The 18532-nt window shown below is 41.3% G+C and overlaps 1 protein-coding gene across 1 annotated transcript in view; it reads right to left on the reverse strand.

Annotated features, from left to right (window-relative positions):
• si:dkey-92j12.5 (multiple PDZ domain protein) overlaps positions 1–18532 on the reverse strand; it is a 38980-nt gene that overhangs the window by 6146 nt on the left and 14302 nt on the right. The window contains exons 19-38 of the mRNA XM_042429763.1: positions 18234–18357; positions 15967–16165; positions 12555–12905; positions 10828–11007; positions 10153–10330; positions 9178–9288; positions 8722–8787; positions 8163–8234; positions 7571–7670; positions 7056–7264; positions 6542–6633; positions 6308–6437; positions 6055–6147; positions 4854–4928; positions 4404–4757; positions 4015–4098; positions 3315–3508; positions 542–689; positions 371–442; positions 1–93 (exon numbers count right to left, since the gene is read on the reverse strand). The exon at positions 1–93 is cut by the window's left edge and continues 4 nt beyond it. Coding sequence (XP_042285697.1) covers positions 1–93; positions 371–442; positions 542–689; positions 3315–3508; positions 4015–4098; positions 4404–4757; positions 4854–4928; positions 6055–6147; positions 6308–6437; positions 6542–6633; positions 7056–7264; positions 7571–7670; positions 8163–8234; positions 8722–8787; positions 9178–9288; positions 10153–10330; positions 10828–11007; positions 12555–12905; positions 15967–16165; positions 18234–18357 — 2925 coding nt within the window. The remainder of the gene's footprint in view (positions 94–370; positions 443–541; positions 690–3314; positions 3509–4014; positions 4099–4403; positions 4758–4853; positions 4929–6054; positions 6148–6307; positions 6438–6541; positions 6634–7055; positions 7265–7570; positions 7671–8162; positions 8235–8721; positions 8788–9177; positions 9289–10152; positions 10331–10827; positions 11008–12554; positions 12906–15966; positions 16166–18233; positions 18358–18532) is intronic.

The raw sequence follows: 18532 nt of genomic DNA on the forward strand, positions 1-18532 counted from the left end.
GCTCCCTGTTCTGTCATCTGTCTCCCTCTGGTGGCCGAGGGAAGCATCACATCCACTTGAGGGTGTCAGGGTGGAACACTCAGAGTCTTCGCTCTGGATAAAACACAACTTAAAGTACTCCTAGGTTCACAAAGTACTATTGTTAAAATAGTGCATAACAGTAATAATTGAACTACAGACACATTCAAATAATTGAGCTGATTTAAGAACATCTGGATTCTTAGTATGAAATATATCATAGCTAAATAAAAATAGGGTAAATTCAGCAGCTAATACCATCATACATATATATATACATACATATATATATATATATATATTTGGAAGTCTAACATGGATTATACACATAAAGTTAAAAGAAACAGTTTACCTGGCTCCACTGTGAGTACTGCAGTCCAGCTTTAAAACGAGCCACCTCCAGGTGGACTGCTCCACTGCAATTCTATGACACATCACACATAAAATGATGAATCAACAAAAAGTATAAACCACTACTAATTAGTTGACAGACTTTGTATGTGTACGTGCAAATGTGTCAGACCTGCAGCAGCTTCTCTGCATGTTCCTGCGATGCTGCACGGACATCCTCCCCATTGATTGACAGAATCTGGTCACCGAGCAACAACCTGCCATCTGAATCTGCTACGGCTCCTTTGATGATATCTGACACAAAGATGCCCGTGTCATTACTGTTGGAAGAAAACAGAGGTCAAAAACTGTGTGTGTTTCACGCTTGTAGACTATATTATACGACCTGTAAGCCTGCTGTTTTGCATAACGTCACACTTGATTGTGCGAAGATATGTAGCATGAAAATCTGCACTTAAACTCTCCACAAATAACGTGGCCCATGTCTTCCCTGCGGTGTGACCCTATGGCCTGGCTCTCTCACCTTTATGGTGATTACTGGATGCTGCGACTGCGTGTGATTTCATTATGTGTTTATCACCTCTTTTTTACAGTAATGATCGCTGATGCTTCTCAGTCCCTGAACTAGAACTGGGTAAAGGTCTCATAGCTCAAGTACAGTCTACTCTTCTAAAAAAGGGATAAATGTAATTTGCCATATAACAATAATGCCATATAATGGCCATTATAATGTCATAATAATATGACATATAATAATAAAGTGTAATGTAAGTTTTGCTCCACTAAGGATTTGGTATCACTCTCAAAGTTGTTTAAATGTTAATGCATGTGTTCTTTGTTCTTTTCTTTTGATCTGAGTAAAATGTGAAGCAGATTGTAAGTAGGCTGTCACAGTCTCACTTGCTGGTGCTGATTTCGTATGAGGTGCCAAACAAGACAAAAGATGAGTGAAAATTGCGAGAGGAAATGGTGAGACACGTGCGAGAAAGGGCAAGTTAATGCACGAGAGAGGTTGGATTGCAGTTTAGTGACCCAGAGACCGAGTTATTGCCACTACTACTGTTACTTCTGTCAGTAACTTCCTGGTCACACAAATCGGACAAATTAAATATCCAAACTCAATGTCTGTCCGTGGCCCAATTTTTCATTTCCTATTTTTGACTTGAGCATAAAATCGAAGAACAAAAAACAAGCTGTTGTTAGTTTTTTCTATTGGACTCATAAATGAATAACAAAATAATTATTTGTTTTTTAATTTTCCAAATTTGGATTCCCAACTGAATATGAAAAGAACAAATGATACACAGATTAACAAAAGAGCAGGTTTGATCTTTTCAGCTGCTTTAAATGACAAGCCTGTTATCAAGAAGCTTTACTGTCGTACCTGGTTCAGCAGCAGGTGGTGAAGAATTTTTGACAGCGTTTCAATGTGTTGCTTCCAGAAACAACGGCTGTATTCAAGATCATTATAACTGTGTGTTTACATGGTCTCTTAAGAAAACAGCACACAGGTTTTAATTTCAGTGAAATGCTGCTGCAAATCATTGCATTGTATCATGTGAAATAGTTAGAAAGAGTTAACAGACACACTTCAGGGCTTCAGCTGTTCCACAAACAGTCCTTCAACCTCTCTTGGGCACCTCGTCAGTCCTTCACCATCTCTTGTGTACATTTGTTTCCTCTCGTCATTTTCGTTTGGCTTTTGTCTGGTTTGTCTGTCTGGTTTTGGTCACAAGGCGCCAGCATTGAGTAATATTACTGTTACTCCGCCAAGTACATCTTGGTCTGTCTTCCTGCATACGTGTGAACAACCTGGAGATTTGCAGAGTGGACGGTGTTGTGACCCTGTTGTGTAAAGTAGTAGGTAAATGTACACATATCTTATTAAATATTCCTGTACAAATACTTAAAGGATGTTATCTGTCAATATTTTAACAGGTGGTTCGATTTAGACACTACTGGAATACACGTCCTGGAATTTTGGCACCAGCTGTCGACCACTGTGTTCTCAATTGCAAAGTGATTTTGGCATCGAAACCATCCCAGGTTATTTTTGTGGTTTTATGGTTGTTAAATATGTATTTATCTGGTTTTATTTTATGTTTTCTGTTGATAGTCATAGCCCACTGCCATATTTTGTTTTAATTATTTCTCTTTTCTAGAGCTGCTCTCTAAAAGGACTCAGTAGGTCACACACTCTGTGTGGCGTCTAATTCTACAGGTCACATATGTAACATTTATAAAAGTAAATAATACCAATAGTGATAATACCCAATTCTTGGGTCAGAGGCATCATCAGTACATGTGACTCAGCCAGCAACTGACAGCAGGTTGACATGTGATCTTTTTCACTGAAACATGAACATAAACCTTCCTACACCTGCGTGGATCAATACACTCGCAGACTCTTCCTGCGAGCTGCTCAAAGTTTTAAAACTAGAAAAACAAGTTTAGACAATGTTACTATTCTGGAAAAAAGCTCATTTCAACTAATCTCATCAATAAAAAAATAAGAATCTATGTGAAAAGGAAATAGGCCATACATTTGCTGAATCAGTTACTTCATTATATATAGTGACACGATTCAGCAGATGTGCGGTCTGATTTATTTCTCACCTATTTCTCGTCTTCACAAGGTGTAAGAGTTCACAGGTGGTGCGATCACACTTGTGTCAAAGTCAAAATACAATGTTGCTTGTTGATGTCATCTTCTACATCATTTCCATTGATCTGGCTTCCAGTTGCTGGAATAAGTCTCAATGAATGTTTTCCAAATTAATATCTCATAGCAGATCTGACTGTGCAAGATTTAGACTGGCTTTATATTCATTCACAAATGTGCAAAATTGTAATTAGGCTGTATTACATCTAAGATTTGAACTAACGCCCTACATCATCTACCCTCGAGTTACATTTGGTCAGACACAACTGCATAGTGCATATACCTCTTCCCCACAGTGGTGAACCCCAACTCCTCTCCAGGATGAGGCCTCAGCTCCAGGCTGAAGACATCCCACAGGTCCTCCTCTCTGTAAGCCTCCTGGTGCCTGAAGACACACAGGCAAACACGCTGGGTGGTGAGCCGCAGCACGCCGATGGCCTCATCGTGAGTGGCCTGCCGCAGGTCGATACCGTTTACCTGGGAGGTGGTGAGAGAGAGGGAGGGAGGCAGTGCGTGGAGGTGTGAAGGAGGTTAGAAGAGATGGGAACAAAGAAAATGGATTGCACAATAAAAAATGACAGGGAGTGTTTTATCTGGCTGCAGCAGGGGCTGCCCTGGACTCAACCTGCAAGCATTGCTTTGATACATCATTTACAGTATTTTTATAATAGTATCAATACTTGGAGAAACATAGCTTTCACTTGACAGTGATAAATGAAGATACAAGCTCAGGCTATTTGATAACCTACATCAAAGAACAAACATTTAAATTTGACAGACAATTTAAATTTGCCTTATGTGCCCACAAAAAGTTCTCTATTATAAAACAAATGATATCAATGAAAACAAGACACATTAATAATATTCCATTACAGTTTCTGTATACTGGAACTATAATGGGACACAGGTTCAATACTGAGATATGTTGACTGACTGAATAAAATGAACATAACACAGTATGTTAGTGTGTGTATCTATTATACCTCTAATATCTGGTCTCCAGCCTGCAGTCTACCATCTCTCTGTGCTGCTCCTCCATCATTCACTTCATGGATTATTACTGCCCCCTGGTGGAGAAATTAGAAAACACTCGTTATTATAGAGAGAGTACAAATGATCCTTGTATTACTTGGCATTTCAGCCAATGCCGTGCAATTAAAACTCTAAATGTTTAAAGATATTAACACAATACAGCATCATCATGTTCACTGATAGAATCTATGCTGGTGTATTCTACTGTCAATATGTATTTTGCCTTGTTGCCAGGCAGGTTTGGTGAAACATTTCCTAAATAAAGATAACACATGTCCCTTTACTTTGTTGTTTTAAATTATATGAGACAAGAAGACAAATGTCAGCTGACGGTTCTCACCAGCAGAGTGTCACATCCTCCTACAATGCTGAGGCCCAGTCCTAAACTTCCTTTACAAATCTCTATGGTGGTTTCCCTGCCTGCCACAACCGGACAGCTCAAGAGGTCAGAAGATGCTGAAGTGGATGCTGGCCAATCAGACCGGCCCGTGGGAGACGTCAGCATGGTGTTGAGGGATGGAGAGGAGGATGAGGAGGAGGAGACAGGAAGGGTTGGGGAGGAAGCAGGAGAGGGAGCGCGGGGGGGATAGGAGGCGGTCGTAGGGAGAGGTAAAGACGAGGAGGAAGAGAGACTCTTAGAGCGGCTGATGGACAGTTTGACAGTGACCTGGTGTTTGAGAATCAAACTGGACACCTGAATACAGAGAAGACAGGTAAGTCATGAATCATTAAATCAGCATGACCTTGAAGGGCATATTGTGTGTGTTTGTATGCGTGTAAGTGTTTGTACCTTGTCCACTGACAGTCCAGCCACAGGTTCATCACCCACCGCTACGATTCTGTCTCCAACCTTTATCCTGCCGTCCTGCACACAGACGCATGAATAAAACATCGCACAAGAGCAAAGAAAAATGTATGAGAATATGTGAAACAGAAGGATAGAGAGGAAGTGAAATTAAAAATCAAACACACCCTCTGGACAAATATCTGAATAACTGTTGCCTGGGGCCCTACATGAAAGCTTATTTGTACATGATGGCATCGCTTTAGAGCATGGCAACCGTCACCATCGAGGTTAATCTGGTTGAAATATTACCAGACGTACCAAGAGAGTAGACCCATCACGTATAGTATCGTATAGTAATGTGATGCTCATTTGAGCCTCTTCATTGTGATTATTGATTTGTAAAAGTTACAGTCAGATCACTGAGGCTTGATAGACGCAGAAATCTGATGAAATTTTGTGCAACCTGCTGAAATAATTGCAAAGTAATAATTCCGCCGAGGACTAAAACTAAAATAATTGAGATGATAAAAGGATAAAAACATTAAAACAAATTAAACAGGCAGGTTATTTTGGTTATTTATATTTCTGTTTCTTAGTTACAACTGAGGTTGGGATAAAATGCAGAGATGGAATATACATTTAATGATAATAACGCATTTAATCTGTACTGCACTTTTCAATCACAGTGAATCTCAAAGGTGCTGCAGCGTCACAACGTTTCACATAAATAACAAGAATTCAAATGAAAAAGCCTTCCTGAATAAAAGTCTCTTTTAAACTTCTACATTTCAGTGGTAAATATTATATTTTTACTCCACTGCATTTATTTGACATACAGTACATTATATAGTTACTTTAAAGGTTTTACATACAAAAAAACCAAACAGTTTATAAATGTGTTGATTGTTATAGATCAAGTTACCCAACAGTAGATAAAGCAGTTAGAATTAGCTGAAACAGTAAAATGCTGTTTAGACCTTTAATACATCAGTAATAATCATCCAGTAATCACTCTGTCGGGCCTTTTGAGTACTTTGATACTTTTTACTACTACGACAATAAAATTATAAATATATATTCATAATTCATGGAGCTGCACAGGAAACAATGATTTATGCACATTGCAGAACTTAAAGTGCATAAAGTAGATTAAGGAATAGAAATAAAAAACACATATTTATGTTGAAGATTGATTATGTCACACCTTACTAGCAGTGCCATGCTGGATCAGGGACCTGACCACCACTCCCTCCTTGGTCTCCTCTTCTGCCAGACAGAGGCCAAGATCTCCATGATCCTGAACGGACAAACAACAAATGTTTGAACAATAATTGAGACGCAGTGAAGCAGAATCTGGCTGCTATACTGTTTATTGTGTCTGCTCGAGTTGTTAAAGTGAAATATGCAGCTGGAGGTCTGACACTGGAAAATGCAAAGATTTACTGAAGGAGTTGTACCTGAGGTAGGATGATGTGATGGGTGTCTCGGGATAATCCTCCACGCTCTGCCGAGTCTCTCCGGTTGTCGACTGTGTCCTCGCTCTCTGCTCTGGATCCTGGAGCCACTTGACCCACAGCTGCTTTATTCCTAGGAAAACAAAACCAAATCCTCTATTCTACCTGAGCTGGCTTACCAACACCTTTATCTGGGGAGAAATGTAAATGCCACAAGAAAATGACTCTGCATGTTACCTGATGAGAATGATCTTGACTTTACAGGGAGCGTTATTAATGATGGTGGAGGCGTTCTGGTGACTCCGCCCATACAAGATCTGACCGTTGATCTGTAAGATTAAAAACATCATGTACTTTCTCCTCACCCATCTTTTCCTTTATCCCATCTATTTCCACATTAATCTGCCATCTTCTTCTCTCTCCTCCCCCTCTTTTCCCCCCGTCAGCCGCTCCTCTCCCTCAGTTTTCCTCCTCATCTCTATTGCTCATTGCAAGACTCCAGTCCAGCACCAGCCATCCTTCAAATGCTAATTTGCCTGAAAAATCTACTGTGCCGGTACTCAACGTTGCTTTTTCATACATACCTCCTACCCACAAAAAACTGCTCCTCCTTTGCTGCTCTCATTTTTGAATCTGGTATTTTGTCTCTCTCTAGGACTCCGACCCTCCTTGGCCCCTAAACATTCCTCCCATATGTTGAGCTGAACCTAACTGATTGTCTTCTATCATTCACATTCACTCGCCTCCTCACCTCCAGCAGCTCATCCCCCACCCGTATCCTCCCATCTAAACCAGCAGGTCCTTGAGGGTCTATATCCGCCACGTGGACACTCATGCGGGCCCTGGTGCCGTCCTTGTTGCCTGTTAGGCTGATTCCCAAGCCGTGAGCCGCGGGGTCCTTCTCTAGCTCAATCATTTGGAGCTTCCCAGACAGGCTGCCATAACGCTGGAACATCTTTTCTGGGAGAGACAGAGTTAACAAACAAGAGGTTGTTAGAGGAAGGATATGATGGCTACGCCAAAAAAAAAAAAAAAAAACTGTGGCATGCTATATGTAATGACTGACACTTCATGTGGAGAGGAAGCATTTCATTCCAGAGGTGCTTGTGTGTGTGTGTGTGTGTGTGTGTGTGTGTGTGTGTGTTTGTGTGTGTGTGTGTGTGTGTGTGTGTGTGTGTGTGTAGTGTGTGTGTGTGTTTGTGTTTGTGTGTGTAGTGTGTGTGTGTGTGTGTGTGTGTGTGAGACGTCTTTATGATGTGGACTTACTTCTGCCAGTGTCTTCCTCGTCTTCAGCTGCCGCCGTGATCGGTGTCGTGACAGTTATGGGACTTCTCCGATCCGTTCTATCAAATGTCGGCGAAGGTGCCTTGGGAGAAGTTTTGCATTATTGAACAGGCTGAGTTGGAGATGCCTCAGGGGTCCTTCAGGCATGAGTTGGACTACCCCTGAGGCTTGCTCAGTGTGCTTGATGTAGCAGTGGGAAAAACTGACAACCAGGATGAATTAATGAACACAATTTTAATGTCAGCTAAAAATAACATGAAAGATGACCAGAATCATGCATTATTTTGTAACCAACTTACAAGTGCATGGGAAATAACTTCAAAAGAATGCACTGTATATTTAGAGAGTTATGCATCTCCATCAAAGAGAAAAACAAAGGGTTTAAACAAACAAGGTAGCTGCAAGGGACTTTGAACTACAAGGGTTCTATCTACAAATATGCACGTTAATTAATTTTTTGGAAGTTGGCTTAGTGCAAATGCTAATGCAAGGCTGCTTTTAGGATCCTGCATACCCATGATAACACACATGCACACACACACACACACACACACACACACACAAATGTACCAACCTTAAAGGGGGTGGGAGTGAAGGGGTTTGTAGGGGAGAGACTAAGGAACAGACCACTGAGAGTTTCTGCTTCCTGTGATCATGAGGGGAAACACAAATATAGTGCAGTTCTACACACATCACCACCAAAACAACAAGCTACCTCTCAAAAAACCCTGTAAAGCTTCTTTATTCTTTTAGGAGTGATGTGTAGGTGTTAACGACTCATCACTCTATACAGTATATCATATAGTATATAACATTCCTTATACACTACAGCCATACGCAGCCAAACATCAGGAGCTGCATGGGAACAGAAACTGAGAAAAATGACTTCACAGCTTGTCTAATGAAATATAAAGTGGTGATCACAACCTTTAAAACACAAAAAAGTAACTACAGCTCTTTGACTCCAGAGGGGAGTACAGTTTGCTTCTTATTATTAATATTTCAGTGCATATTATTTCCCACACTAGAAAAGCAATGAAAAAGTTTCTATCTATCTCAAGACAGGAGAACATTTTCCATCACATGTACGTCTCTGAACAGAAAGCACTGAGTATGTTGTAGAGCAGTGTTACCTTGCTGCTGTGTGAGTTGGACTGTGGGGTTGCAGTTAGCCTCTCATGGTTGCTGAGCATAGGAGACTGTGGGCGAAACACAGGAAACAGAGGCAGTAGGCAGATGAATGTATATGACTGTAAAACGTAGATGCTTCAAATAGAGCCTCTGAAATGTCACAGTATATGACATTAAATAGGTTTTCAGTCCGAGATACTTTTGTTCAATAAGCTTTGTATCCAGAGGACATCTCCCACACACAAATTGAACTGATGAAAGTTCTGATGAAGTTGTCCAGCAGACTGTAAACTGCAACTTCTCTTTGCATGCGCTGAGTATTGAGATTCAGCCTGGAGCGTCGAGGGACTCAAACGCTACACAATGTAATGTATGCAAGCTGTACCTGAATATACACTGCACACTGTATTCTAAGCTAACAGAAGTTTTCTTGTGGCTGTTTTCTAACATGTTTCTACCTGAGATCTGTGTTTTCCGGACTGAACCAGGAAGACGACAGAGTCTCCGGCTGTGCGGATGGCCTCCACCGCCTGCTCATGGCTGGCATCTCTTAGATCCACACTGCACACCTTGACCGAGACATAGAACGGACAGAAACACTATTAGACACTATTACAGCTCTGCAGTGTTTCCTGGAAACTCAGTGGAGAAATTGATTCCAGATAAAATATTATAATATTTTAAATATTCTTATTGTCACCACCAGAACACAGAAACAAGAAAACATCTGTAATATAACTGGATTATTAGATTTTGATGTGTAGCTGGGATGAAATGCTGTTTTAGAATATTTTTCTTAAGAAGACACAGAAAAAATAATATAAATAATATAACATGATTTAAAATCAGGAAACCAAAATATAAAGTTGAATATTTCATTTTCACATGAGGGTGGGCTGCTTCTTATTCTTCTTCGCTGGTACGTAGACAAATACAGTGTCAGCATTTAAAACCCTGTTTCCTCGGCAACAGAGACGCATCACCGGGAGGAGGGCTGAACATCACCATGTGACTTTCTGTTAGTAGCTCGTCGAGAGGCAACAACAACATATTTGAATAACTGCTTATTTTTCTTTGTATATATGGGTTAGCTAGTATTTATTATTATTACTGAGGTGTTTTTTCTACCTTGTTCTATTTTCAAAGTTTAAGCTGAATCTTGAACCAAGACAATAGGTCTGAATAAATAACATCTTCCAGTTATCTTGTTCATCAACACATGATGCTAACACATCATCATGTCACATTACAACATGTGTGTGTACACACAGTGTATGTTCACCTGCGCCTGCAGCAAACGCATCACTTCTTCTTTCTCTGCCAGTCACATAAACATGCAAACACACTCTCATTTCTAGTTATTTCTAATAAGTGTCTCCCTTCCTGTCTCTGCAACACAGACACAATCAGGCACAACACTCACACACAAATACCTCCAGTATCCTGTCTCCAGTCCGAAGGGTGCCATTATGTGCTGCTGGGCTGTCGGGGCTGATGTGCTTGATGAAGACTCCCCTCATCATCTGTCCGCTGCTCACTCTTCGGCCCATGCCTCTGCCTCCCATGATGCTGATACCCAGGGACTGGCCTGGTGCTCGAGTCAGCCGCACACTAAAACACAAAGCAGGATAGCGGGAACATTTCACACATATTATAGAACTGAAAATCCTACTTACAGTACGGTAAGAACCTACTTGGTTTGAAACATTACTGCAACATTAATCCATCAGGTATGAATTCTTTCTCTTTCAGCCTCTCTCTGCTCGCTGCATAGAGTTTCAGAGATTAAGTCAAAACAATAGAATATTATACCTGCCAGGGAAAGACACACAAAAGCTGGTCTTTGCATGCAGTGCAGCTTATGTGATTTATCCGAGCGGGATGCAGTCATAAATGCGATAAATACAGGTTGGGAAAGAAGTCGCCTTCTCTGAATCTAAGACATATGAGCACCGTGCTGCTGCACCCTGCTGTGAACATAACCTGTACACACTTGGATTGTGTTAAACCTTCTCTGGTGCAAAGAGGATAGAAAGAATCACGGGCAGAGAAAATGTGAATAAATACTAATGAAAAAAGATGATTACTGACATCACAGTTTTACTGACCTTCTAGGTTGATCCCACGACACGGGGGTGTGAGGATAAAACTCATCATCTGTCTCTTCTTTACCGTCCACCTTTATCTCCACCTCCAGCTTCTTTGGTACTTTGCTCTTTTTCTGCTGCACAATCTCACCTTCTTCTTTTCCTTCTTCTTTCTTCTTGTGAGATTTAGGAATCTGCCAACTGATGGTGAAAATATTAAATAGAATAAATCAAATGAAACCTGAAACATGATGATGCTGTATAAATCACTACGCTCTAAATCTGATTATTTCCCTCAAATGTGAACTTTCCCAACATAAACATGCATTTAGTTACTAATATCTGATTAAACAATTAGTTGATTCATTGATTAGTCAGTCAAAAGCAAATTAATTGGCAACAATTTAAGTCAATTATGAAGCAAACGTGCTAAAAATGATCTTGTTCCAGAAGCTTTATTGACATGATTTGCTGCTTTTCTCTGTTATGTTAATTAAATGTGGTGTTAGATTGTTAAGAAGCATTCGACTAGATCAAACTAGAATATTTGTGGTTAACATTGTTGTTTTATGTCCTGACACAGTGTGACACACGGCTACAGGCAGCCTGGAGTATATAGAGTATATCTGCAGGCCTTGAGAAGATGCACTACTTTAGGTTCAAATAGCCCTGAAAATACACATTTTCTGCCAGCGAGGTCGCAGTAAGGTAGTGTCTTTATGTGTGTGTGTGTGTGTGTGTGTTAACACGTATATATAGTATCTCTGTATATATACACTGTATATATATGTGTGTGTGTGTGTAAGAAAGTGCTAGAGAAGGAGAGAATTTTTCATGAATATGTTTAACGGTGGAGGGCTGTAATAAGCTCATGGAGGTGAGTGATAGTGGTGCTATCTGCGCAGCAGGAGCCTATAGCCAGTTAAGTTACAGAAGAGGGCAGAACAAATGGTTCCAGCAGGGCTAAAAGAGAGCAGTCAGGAGAGGGGAGAGGATAGGACCACGGTGGGGAGAAAAAGACCAGAGCAAGATGACGGAGAGAGAGAAACAGAGAGAGAGAGAGAGAGATGAGAGACAAATGCAGAAACAAAGAGTCAAGAGAGAAATCTAGCAGAGAAAGAGACAAAGACAAGGAATTGAAAGATAAGAGTGAAGAAAAGGCTGCAGAGAGGAATAGGAGAGAGGGAGGGAGGAGAAAGGCAGAGGCACGAAGATGGAGCGAAAGCAGGGACAGACAGAAGTGAAGCAATTCATTTTCGCTGACAGTCAGCACTGAGATCCATAAGCGAACAGCTAAATATAACTCAGAGATTCAACATTCAGAGAAGCTTTTTGCCTTTACCACAGAGAAGAATGGAGAGGAGAAAATATGGACTGGAAGAGACTCACACTGAGCTGGTTGCACACTCAAACACATCGTTTCCTCCTTGATACGCTTAATTAAAGTGTCAGATAATAACTCAGATCATTAGTATGACTTCAGCTGCCGGGCAACTGAGATGTGTGATGTGTTACAGTCATAAATTCCTGGTTACCATAAAAATCAAAAGCCTTCGGTTAACACATGAAGGAACTCACATTCCAAAGAATGTATAGATATTTCATAGTCAGGAAACACATCAACATGTAATAAAGCTGGAGCCTTGAAGTCTAATAAACCCTGGGACAGCTTTATCTTGCACTCTGGGGCCTGGGTTGGGATTAGGTGACCATAAATAATAGGCTGAGACCTCTGGATCTTACGTTACCTTGAGTCTGGGGCCGGGCTGATGGTAGGGACTGCGGCCCGGCCTCTGAATGGAGATTTGAATGAAGCAGAGGCTCTGACTGCCGCTGGATTTGGAGCTGCGGCTTTAAATCTGAATGAGGCAGAAGGTTTGAGAGTGGATACATCTGGAGCTGGAACTGGAACTGGAACTGGAACTGGAACCGCAGCTCTGACTGGACCGGGGGATCTGGCCGGAGCCAACGCAGGTTCTGGAGAAGCAGTTGGTGGGGTGGGGGAGGAAGAGGAGCTGTCTGCTGAGATGGATGCCAGAGAGGGCAAACAAAGCTGAGTACGGTGCTCATCCACTTGATAGGCTGGGACGTAGGTTATACTACAGGAGGGAGGGTGAAAACATGTGATTGAAGTTTTTTCATTACTCTGTTTTCACAGCTGCACATTTATTTCACATTCAGCACCAAACAATGACTGATAGGATGACAAGAAGAATCACATAACACTTGAGGAATGGTTTCTACATGTGATGGATGGATTATTAGATCTGCCAGTGAACGAGAGAATAATGTTTTCTAATCTGTTTGTTAGACATAGAAGAGAGTAAACAGGTTTAAATGAACATCAGGTAGTCTGACAATCTGGACAATCAGACAACCTTTAACCATGAGAATCATGCACCAGTATAGAAGAGGGGGGGGAAGCTGGACACTTCAAATTATGTCTAATAATGTTAAATAATTCAAATAATCATTAGTTATTAATTAGACACTAATTCATCGTCTTGTTTTTAAATTCAGACCTGATATACAACCAATAAACAAACATTAATTATTACTGAGTCTTTCATGTCATATGCATTTCAACAGGATGAGCCCCAAACCCAGAAAAAATCAATGTAAATATGTTTTAATGTCATGAAAAGATTGAAGAAGACTCACTTAAATAAAGTGTTTTTAGTGTAAACCCGGATGTATCTACGCAGTGGCGTAAAAGATGTCATTTAGCTGAAGTGTCAAGGACATCATTAAAGGCCCCTCCCACGTGTATTCTTGTGTGATGCCACCAGAAGACACGCCGTTTGAATCCGCTGAAAGAGCCAATTTCTCTTTTCCACTCATGGTGGCAGATTGAATATGGAGGTCCTCTGCACTAAGCTGTTGTGACTGAGCCGTGTGGACAGCCTGTCGAATCTCAACAGAGGCGGTTTGATAGTGACAAGCCCTCACCCTTCTATGTCTGTCTTATTCTGAGGCTGCCAAAGCAACTCATCAGCCTCCACTCTCTGTTAGTTTGTCTGCAGTGGTGCCAGGAGCAGGCTAGTGTGAGTGTGTCTGTGTGTGTGTGTGTGTGTGTGTGTGTCTGTGTGTGTGTGAACGACAGGATGCATGTGTGCGTTCATCTTTGTGTGTATTGTGAGTGCATCTATGAGAGGCTCTTTAAAACGCTCTTTTATTCAGAAGCACACTGTTCAAGGTGAGATGAGTGATGAATTATTCAGAGATATTTCCCATAGCAGGAAAAAGGTGTTTTTGGAGGTTAGACCATTGAAAGGCTGTGTGTGTGTGTGTGTGTGTGTGTGTGTGTGCGTGTATACGTGTGTGTGTGTACAAGCAACAGAGAGAGGAAGAGAAAGAGGAGGTTGAGAGAGTGAGTGGGTGTTTTGCAGGGCAGCAGGGTGGTGGAAGTGGAGCACATCTCCAATCAGCCAAACAAGCATTGTCAACGTGGAGCTATAACTGCTGATGTTAGTACAAGCAATAATTTACCCAATTTCCCCTCAGGCAATCTTTAAAATTTCATCATCTAATCTAATTTAACATGACTGCAGCGCCTCAGTCAACTATGACTGCAGCGTCAAAAACAAGGTGGTAATGGAGATCTGCAGAAAAGATCATTTATGATGATGCAGTGAAAGTCATGTTTGTGACTGAGCAGAGCACATATTTATATTTACCATGTACATATACTCACTCAGTCAGATCTGCATGGGTAGATCTAGAAAACGTGAGCAGTATTCAATTACTTTCTTCAGAGGTTGATTGTTCTCTGCATTCCCACTGGACCTTCCTACATACTGGCTTTCTCATATTCCAAGCAAATAAGTATTTGAACTATGACACAAGAGAAATGTATATGAATGTAACATAAAAGACTCTCGTGAGCTAATGGTGCACCGTGTAAATCAATTATTTTGGAGGCTCTAGAGTTTGTGGTGCTGTTGAATTGTATTCAGATATATATACAGTATACTGAATACTATATATATACTATATACTATATATACAGATATACTGACAGATGTTTTTTCCACTTATTGATATAAATGAGGTGGATGAAATATAAGAAACCTCTACAATTCAACAGCACCACAAACTACAACCTCCCAAATGACCATAAAGTTGAATTCATTTAAGTCAACTTGAATGTAATTAATACCTTCTGTAAGGGTATGATATTAATGCAGGGCTGTTGTATTAGTTTTAGCTACGTCTACCTCATAAACTTGGAACTGAGTGCTTATTTCAAACCTGTGATTTACTTGTATCTGTTTCTGCAGGTGCATGATCTGCAGAGCAGTGATGGCATTTGGCATTTTTCGTGCAGGAGGCCTGTGGCACACCTGCAGCACAGTTAGAATGCATCGGATTAGGAAGAACGCACTTTCAGTGGGCGTGCAAGGGGGTTGGGAATAATCACGGCCAATCAGTCTGCTCTTCTAATTGCCTCTAAAGAAATGCACTTCCTTGCAGCGGTGTACTGAAAATAAACATTTTGAGGCGTCGCAGTAGGAAAAGCACAGGTATAATTCCATTTAGCTGCTCAGTTTTCAGGGTCCTGGTATTGTGCACGCCTGCTCACACTGTCACGACTCTTACTGGGGCACTTAAACAGAACGGAGTGATTGTTGATGTCATTGGTAACACCTGTGCTTTTCCTACCGTGACGAGTCAACATGTCTGCTGTGAAAAGGTTTAGTAAAATCACTGCGTACAGTAATCACTACCCATAATAATTATTTTATTTCGCTTATATTATATCATATCATTTCTTACTAAAAATCTGTCTTGCTACTGTCAGAATTACCAAAATATTTACAGCTGTGAGTGTACTTGATATGTCACGGTTTGTGCCAGAACGGCAGGATTTCTCTCTTCTAGTCAGGAAATGTGAAGGCTCAGATCCGTTATAACCAGGATGACGCACAGAGTGATGCAAATCCAGCCACCAAGTCTTTTTGGATACTGATTGAGGATTACTGAGAACAGTTGATCCAGAGGAAGTTCAGTGATGTAAACTCTAAAACACCCCTTAGAGCTCCCATGAAGTTGTATGACTAACACCGTGATGTAACAGTAGACGTCACCTGGTCTGTTTTCAGCCCACAACAAAACTCGTCTGCATGTTGCAATGCTGTCGGATAGTGACTGGCTCCTCACCTCATCTCTGGCCCTATGACAGAGTGTCTGCGGAGCATGGCCCTGGCCTTGGCGTTGGTCAGGTTGGAGGTATGTTCTCCGTTGATGGCCAAGATGGCGTCCCCCACCCCCAGCCTGCCATCCTGGCTAACAGAGCCCCCTTGGACCACACTGCGCACCAGCATGCCTGAGCCGTCCTTGATAGCACTCACCGACATCCCTGCCAACACGCACACACACGTACACACACACACACAAACACACACACACACAAGCACAGGTGAGTGGAGGGTTGGCTAAGGCTGCTTTGAATGCATGCCAAACAGACAGACAGTCGCCCAAACAAACACCTGACAGTGGCATAATCAGCATAATCAAGACAGACACTAGGCAGATTAGCACACAAACACGGCTACACATGCTTGACATTTACACAGCATCATCCCTCACAGTCACGCTCGCATAAGGTACACAACTGCAAACACACACACACACACACAACCACAGAGGGCATAGGGCACAGGTGACTGGGGGGTAACACATGCCAGTCGCACAAACACCTGACTTTGGCATTATCACATTGGACGCTAGGCGGATTACACAAACACTTCATTAATGCAAACAGGCGGAAGCAGGTAAATCAGGCTGCACACACACACCACCGCGCACACACCTCACGCACACACACACACACACACACAGATACACACTGCAGACAGGAAAAGGCTACGACATATTACACAGTCTAGACTAGAGCAGTCTAATGGAAGACTACGCACATCCACAACACTATGGTCGTACATAATTTGAAGCTGGTCAAAGAAATGACTTTGTGCTTATTTTTGATCAAATAAATAGTTTATTAATTTTTGGTATTACATTCAAATTACAATACAATCATAGTGCCTGGAATACAATCGACTGGAGACACAGCTACTGACGCTGACAGGACAACCAGAAGACAAACATTTCAAAGACATGAGAGGATGTTTTAAGGAATAATGATGAATGTTTCATAATCCAGATGAATTGAAATACTATAACACAGCATCAAAATACATGTTTCTATTACAAATAATGCTGTAAAACCTTAAAATAACTTATGATTCATTCCAAAGGGATTTCTATTTGTCGCTAATTGTTTTGACCTCAACAGAACTTATGGGTTCAATAAACGTACAGTGAGTGCAGTTACTCGACACCATTCAACACGAAGTAAAGATTTCTTTATAATCATTATTTTAGACGAGCAAGGCAAGAAAAAAAGTCCTCATTTTAGTCCATCAAACCTTTTCCTTTAACAACCTGCTCTAAAAACCAAACAGTCCGACCGTACACTGTGCCAACATGTTAGTATGTCACATTTCCAACATTGGACATACAGTCATAGTTACGCAATGGACAGAATTATACATGGCACCTAATAATAGGAAGAATGAAAAGTAGTACAAATAAATATTGTACTACTATACAATTGTTCATAAAAAATCCCCCATATTCAAGCCTTACAGATAGATAGACACCGTGACTCCATGCTGCCCATGCTGAAGCTGTTGCTTCAAATTCAAATATATTTAGATTCACAAAACCAAAAACACACACAGAGTCTGTAAAACCCTCCACAAAACCATGCTACAGGAAATATCTCAGCAATATTTTAAACAGATGAAACCAAAGAATTCAGTGACACACAGACTGTAGGTTATGACCTTGATTTTCTCTAACTATGAACAAACACACACACACACACACACACAGTAGTAGTATTAGTACTGTGGTGCCTTGTTAGAGCACGTTTCTAGAATATAAATGACTTTGTTTCCTTTGCATGGTGCCTTTAGTTGAAAGTGCAGGAGCGCTTTTACACCCTGTTGTTTCCTTCCTGTCATGTTTGAATCGTCAAACACTGGACTCGCTCTCAGTTAAGACAATTTACTGTCAACACTGGCGTATAAAAACAATAATATTCAACATTCAAATTAATATTGATATCCTCATTGGTTTTAATATTACTTCTTCATGTCTTCTCATGTTGCTTTGACCTCATCAGTGGCCTCACACACACAGTCATACGCACACATAGAAACACACACACACACACACACACACACACACACACACACACACACATAGTTATCATCTCCTCTCAGGTACGAGGACCACATCACTTCATCACCACTCCTCTTCAGGGTAGTCGTCATCACCACCGCCTATTATCGCCATTATCGCCATGCCAGCGACGTACACACACCAAGACACCATCATCATGAGAAAGACGGAGAACATACCAAGGCTACGGTTGCCCCGGACAACAGTGATTGTCCTCTCAAAGCTGGTGCGGGGGGGCAGAGGTGGCGCTTGCTGCCTATTGTCGGCTTCCATGTCGCCAAAGCGCTGACGCAGCTGGTTTTCCTGTGTAGAGAGAACACGACAAACACACAAATAATTGTGAGTGGTGGTTGGTGAACAAATAAAAAGGCCTGAATGGGAACAACAACAATGGCTGAGAACTGTAAACTCCAACAACATACTGCAGGTAAGTGTGCACACCGCTGTGGAACAAATCCTACAACTTCTACAAAAGTAG

The sequence above is a fragment of the Thunnus maccoyii genome, chromosome 2, assembly GCF_910596095.1.
Source record: "Thunnus maccoyii chromosome 2, fThuMac1.1, whole genome shotgun sequence".
Lineage (NCBI taxonomy): Eukaryota > Metazoa > Chordata > Actinopteri > Scombriformes > Scombridae > Thunnus > Thunnus maccoyii.